The sequence below is a fragment of the Phalacrocorax aristotelis genome, chromosome 2, assembly GCF_949628215.1.
Source record: "Phalacrocorax aristotelis chromosome 2, bGulAri2.1, whole genome shotgun sequence".
In the NCBI taxonomy this organism is placed as follows: Eukaryota; Metazoa; Chordata; class Aves; order Suliformes; family Phalacrocoracidae; genus Phalacrocorax; species Phalacrocorax aristotelis.
In genome coordinates this window covers 33153146-33159190 of record NC_134277.1, presented here as the reverse complement: position 1 = coordinate 33159190, position 6045 = coordinate 33153146, and the positions used below count along the sequence as shown (strand labels likewise).

The following is a 6045-nucleotide window of genomic DNA, read 5'->3' as shown; positions in this document are numbered from 1 at the left end:
TAAACATGGAATTTGAATTAAACATTTCTTTAGACCTCCGCTTATGAACAAGGTTTATTGTTATAGCTTCCAAATACATTTTTGTGGACACCTTTACAAGCTTTCTTTTAGGTTTTACGACAATTTTCCTATGTGCTGTTATATGTGCATGTGTACACACATATATGTATAATGTGCATAGTTAATGATCTAATTAACATCTAAAGTTCTGAGTCATCAGTTGGACTTTTTCAGAGGACTAAGAGAACAGCAACCCATATTGATTTTCCAACCAATCAAAAAAAGACAAATCACTCTTCAGGCAAATCAGGAGTCTTGACTTAAGCTTACCTGGACTTGGATCTTTGCCAACATTTTAAAATCGCCTTTCAAAAAATGGCCCAAAAGTCTAGAGAAACATCTCTGAGCTTTAGATGCAGTGTCTGAGATGAAACTGTAATGTTATTTAATTATAAACTTAAACTTGAATGTTTTGGTGGGGAAAAAAACTAGAAAGTTTAGCTCTTTCGAAGTAGTATTCAAATTCAAAGCTTGTGGGTGGAGTTGGGGTGTGTGAAGCTGCATAAATAGGCAGTAGGAAAGGCAGTGTTCACACTGTAACCGGCAACACCTTCACACCCTGGTAGGCATCTGGAAGAGTAAACAAGGTAAGGCACGGCACACTTACTGCTTTAGAAAGTACCTGGGGGAGCTCTGAGCCTGGGTTACCTAGGGCTGGGGCAGCTGATCAATGGAAAGAAAAGATTGCAGCAACGTAGGCACAATTCAGCACAATTCTTTCCTATGAAGAAAAAATGCGTAGAGAAGTGTTGGCTTTGCAGGTTAAATGAGCCAGGAGAGGAGGGGCTTTTGTGGGGTGGAAAACTTAGCAGAAGTGTCCAGAGTCTTCCAGAGGTGGAGTTTTGAAACAGCAGGTTTAATGTTCCTCTGTCTTTGCTTTCTGCATTCTGCATCAGCATAAAATTTGCCTGGTCTGTAGTTTCCTGGTTCTTCTTTTTTATTTTTTTTTCTTTTAAAGAAGCATTTCTTCCGCTATACAGCTCTAGCCAAAACAACTCTTGAGGCAACCCTGAAAATCCACTGGGTCTAATTTAACTTCATGCAATTTTCTTCCTTGCAAGGGAGACAGGGCAGAAAACCAGTCTGCTGCAAAAGTCGTATTTCATGCCCTTGAAACTGTGACTCTCCGCATGTTTGAGGTCTATTGGACATCCCAGTAGGAAAGAGCACTGTACCACTGATGGAAACTCAGTTAATGCCTCCTCCTGCAGTTCCTACCCCCCAAAAAATGCTTCTGTTTCCCTGGACTGTCATTTTAATTGTCTGAATTTTAAACACTGTCAGCCTGTTGTAATTTTTGCATGAATCTTTTGAATATTCTGTACTGCTTTTGGAATATCTTAGGTCTTCCTACTGTACCTGTTACATTGGTGTTCTAGTTTCTGGAAGGAAATTTAATGAGGAAACATAGGGTCATGTTGGTAAAGTGTTTTCCCCCTTCAAAGAAGCATCCCAGCTGAAACACTGAGGATCTTCCCGCCAGACATGTCTCATTTCCCTCTCCATGCCCCAGAGTCAAGCTCAGGAAAAGCCCTTTTCTTTGTGTTGCTTAGACTGGCAAACTGCATTTCAGTTCTCACTGTTGCACGCAGCAACTAACTCCTCCCCACTCTTTTTATTATAGATTCTGTTGGTTTTATCTTTAAGGATTAGATGATACTTTTAAGGGGAAAGACAGGATCAGAAGTTTCAACAGCATTAAGCTGTGCCTATGCCAACGGCTCACTGTAAAGCCTAGCTTAACATTCTGACTTCTCATTTGAGTTGCTCCTGCTGCAGAATGAAGGAAGAGCCGAGACAAGTTAATTCTCAGCACCTGGACTGCTCAAGTACTTGGTTACAATAATACTGGGAGAACGAGCTGTAACTTATTAGGACTTGAAAGTACTTCTGGAATTGCCAAAACTCAGTCATTTCACAGAGCAAATTCAATATATGTAAATAGAAGAGAGAAAAACTAACACATAAGTGAGCATCTTAAAAGGACCACAGCCCAACAGCAAGAACAGAGCAGTAGAAAGCAGCCAAGTCTTTCACAGCAATTTGCTAAATAAACCTCACACTTCTTTGAGGTTTCCCCAAGCCCAGGCCCCTGCCTGGAGCAGTTTGTTTCAGCCCTGACTCACCGTGCTGCATACTTGTGATTTGACCTGCCGCTTTACCTGTCCTTATCTGCTGTGTGCCTCAAAGCAAGCACCAGCTTGGGAGGCATGACAACGTGAAGTTTCTCGCATCTGTTCCAGGAGCAGCCATGGAGAAGAGTTACGTGACCATGTTCCTGCTGTTCATTGCCATCTCCTGTGCTCTGGCAAAGGATGTGGGCAAGAAGGAGACAAAGGAGACTACTGCTAAACCAAAACTGCCTCAGACACTCTCCAGAGGTAAAGCCCTTCCTGGCAGATGCGGGCAGGGGGTGGGACACAAACCCCCCGCCACCAGCCCCACTTATAACAGGCTGCCTGTCCTCCCCCTGCAGGCTGGGGAGACCAGCTCATCTGGACACAGACGTATGAGGAAGCCCTCTATCGCTCCAAGAACAGGTACCGTGCCCCGCTGTGCCCCACTCTGTGCCCCGTTGCACCTCCCCAGCTCCTAATGAGGACTCTTTTTCCAGCAACAAACCCGTGATGATTATCCACCACCTGGATGACTGCCCACACAGCCAAGGTAATCCCTTTGCACAGAAAAAAAAAAATATTAAAAAAATCTGTTTTTTGGTTTCAGGATAAATGCTGCTTAAAAACCAAACAAACAAAAAAAAAAGCCAGCCACCAATCTGCTTGCTGAGTAAACCTTAATCAAATGCTAACTTACTCAAAATGCTAACCAGCATGCAGAGTGTTCTTCAAGTCGCTGTCCCATGTAGGTCAGAAATAAAATGATAATTCAGCATTACATGATCCAGAGAGGATACAGAAACAAGCACAGGTCAGCAGGTTTTGACCTGTAGCAGATCTGGTTTTGGTTCACATCACAATCTGCCAGAACAAACAGCGAGACCACGAGTAGTGAAAAACAGTAATTTATTGGAAAGGACGTATTCAGCTTTCAGTATCACTGATGACTGAGACTGAATCCAGCCATGGACTCAATCAAACTAGGCTGAAACTGAATGTTTGTGGGATTTCTGGTAACTGGGACTGCTCTTTTCTCAGTGTTTCTGAATTTGCCCAAGGGCCCTTCCTCTTGCAAGCCGATCCACGCGGCAAGACCTTTGCGTCTATCCAAAGCTTCAGTAACTCCAGAAGAATCTTTGTACAAGCATTAAAATACTCTCAAACACCTTCATACTGAATATTCTGTGCCTTAAGAACTGGAGCTAGAAACTGCAATAGCAGACTAGGGGGTTTAAAGGGTCAAATTCAAGCTCCAGCAGACAAATTTGAGAGCCGCACTATCCGAAGGAGGGACATTTTCTACCATTATATTTACTCATTACCACAGAATATAAATGTGTTGGTCATCTTCCCAAGGAATTAACTTAAAATCTTCATTTGCTGCAGCTGTAAACTGGGAATTCTCAATTTGTTTCTACTTTCATTCCCATTTATTTCCACTCTAGCACTCAAGAAGGTCTTTGCTGAACATAAAGACATACAGAAATTGGCTGAAAAATTCATTCTCCTGAACCTTGTGGTAAGTCTCCCAGTTACACTTCATTAAGTGAAAGCAATAAAGTTCTATTTTTAATTATGGCTTCTCTAGCTATGATTAGTCAGTTTAATGCTATGGTTGGCTAGGAAAATGGCCAGTGCTGAAACACAGTAGATTTAGTAATAAGTGTCTTTCATCTGTAGCTATCATAACCTCAAAATATGAGAGAATTTAAAGTTTAATAATAACATTACTATGGTTATCAATTTGCAACTCCAGATGTTAAAAGATTGCACCCTAGACAGTGAATGTCTTAAAACTGTGAAATGCATTATTTGAGCTTCATTCATAACACAGGGTACAATGAAGAAAAAAAAAAAGTAACATGCCTTCCTTGACTGGGAACCTTATCTGTTTTCTTTTAAGTATGAAACCACAGACAAGAATCTCTCACCTGATGGCCAGTATGTCCCTCGGATTTTGTTCATAGGTGAGTACCTCAAGCGTCAATGCCAATCTCAGATCAAAGCCCCTGCTGCAACGTGAATCTCAAATCCTTGGGCTTATTATTAACAGGAATTTATTCCTCGTGAAATATAAATTTTCTAGTTGTTTTTGTTGGATGCAATTTCAAAGCAACCCCAGCTGGGTCGTTGGCTTCACAGGTCCAGCATTCCTCCCTCATGGATTCCAAGAATGACCTAATTCCTTCCATCATGACATTGAAATGACATGATGACACAGTCACTGGAATGGGTAGGCCCTGGCTCAGCCTTGATCATCCTCCTATCTCTAGAAATACTGTAAAACTGTCAGGTTTCTGTTTGTGACACAGTCTCAGACATCACAGGAACAGCAGTGACCCCAGATGCTTCAGGGGCCAACTTTAACAGCTCAGTACTCAGTTCTGTGCTCCACTAACCTGCACAAACCACTCCGAAGCATTTGTGTTTTGGAGACATATTAGTGGTCATGCATGGATCCAGGTATTCCCTCTCCCAAGAGAGATATGTAGCCTCACATACTGTATCAACACATACCTTGATAAATCTAGGTCATGGTGACCATTTTTAACAGGCCAAAGCAACTGACATATTATCTCTTATTTTATTATTTCTTTTTTTAATAACATTTGTAGCCTGAAAGCAGTCTCAGCTCACAGAATTAATTTAGGAACTATGCAGTGGCACAGGGTGAAAGGCTGACCAACACTGATCAGAATTAAACCTATCCCCTTCTTAATAATCCTGCAAACACCACACTTAAAATTGAAATGTCAGTGACTGTGCGGAAGAACGATCTCTTGGTTGTTAGTGGAAGAGACTTGTCTTGCAGAAACATTTATGAAGCAAGCAGAAGTGCAGAAAGGTTTATTTCCTTCTGCTTGAAGGTTAATCCCATCCCCTACAACTTCTCTCATCCTTTTGTCCAGATCCTTCCCTGACTGTGAGAGCAGACATCACAGGAAGATACTCAAACCGTCTCTATGCATACGAGCCCACTGACATTTCACTGCGTAAGTAGCATATTCTGTAATATCTGAGAGCAGTCAGTTTTTCACGTGACAAGGAATAACACCAGGCATTACAGACTCTCGCAATCAGTACTTGCTGAAAGACAGTTAACAGGATGAGAACAGAACAGGATGCCAGACTTACTTAAACTAGTGAGGTGAAGAGAATGATGGCAGAGCCCTGGAGCCTTAAACACCCATTTTAAAAGAAAGCATACGTCAGTAGGAACTTGCATAATTCAGCGGTATTCAGTGTAAGCAATGGTGAGAACTCTTGCACACAAGCCCTGCTGGGCCAGGTCAGGAACCCTTCTGCGAGCAGGGAAGAGTTGTATGCTACAGCCCTCCCTCACTGCTGCATAGCTCCCGTCTCTGCCCTGCAAGTGCCTATGCATTTGCATTAACAGATGTATGTTCTCACTAGTCAAAATTAAACAAATGATTGGAAAAGCAGTGCATCAGGACCCCTATAGCAATAGGCATATGAGCAAAAGCTTTAATAACATTTTCTCTATAGCGTTTGTAGTCACTGGAAGATGAAGTTGCAACAAAAATAACATGTATGAATGTTTTATTTCTAGTGCATTCAAATATGCAGAAAGCACTGAAACTCCTGAAGACTGAACTGTAAGGGGAAGAAGGAAGCCCTTAAATACTATGAAGTCTGATCTTCCATCTCTTCTCTGCTCATTGAAACTGGTGAAGAGACTACTTAGGGTGATATTTAGTGATGTATAGTGCTGGTTTATATACATAAACACTACAGTTCTACTTTAGCACTTTTGTACTGAGCAGCATTTTTAAAAGCTGGAGGCTTTTAATTTAAGGCATACAGAAGAATACTGTATGATCCAACTGTAAAAATGATTTTTTTTAAA

General features: G+C 41.6%; 1 protein-coding gene across 1 annotated transcript; it reads left to right on the top strand.

Annotated features, from left to right (window-relative positions):
• The first annotated feature begins 397 nt into the window (after nt 1-397).
• Nucleotides 398-6045, top strand: AGR2 (anterior gradient 2, protein disulphide isomerase family member). Its single transcript, XM_075082967.1, has 8 exons — nt 398-647; nt 2304-2441; nt 2537-2600; nt 2675-2727; nt 3623-3696; nt 4081-4144; nt 5087-5170; nt 5749-6045. Exons 2-8 carry the CDS (start codon nt 2312-2314, stop codon nt 5796-5798), a joined length of 519 nt encoding a protein of 172 aa, XP_074939068.1. The 5' UTR covers nt 398-647; nt 2304-2311; the 3' UTR covers nt 5799-6045.

Coding starts and splice junctions, on each gene's coding strand:
- AGR2 (XM_075082967.1), top strand. CDS start 2,312: ATGGAGAAGAGTTACGTGACCATGTTCCTGCTGTTCATTGCCATCTCC. Junction 2,442..2,536: donor GCCTCAGACACTCTCCAGAG/GTAAAGCCCTTC, acceptor CTCCCCCTGCAG/GCTGGGGAGACCAGCTCATC. Junction 3,697..4,080: donor TCATTCTCCTGAACCTTGTG/GTAAGTCTCCCA, acceptor TTTTCTTTTAAG/TATGAAACCACAGACAAGAA.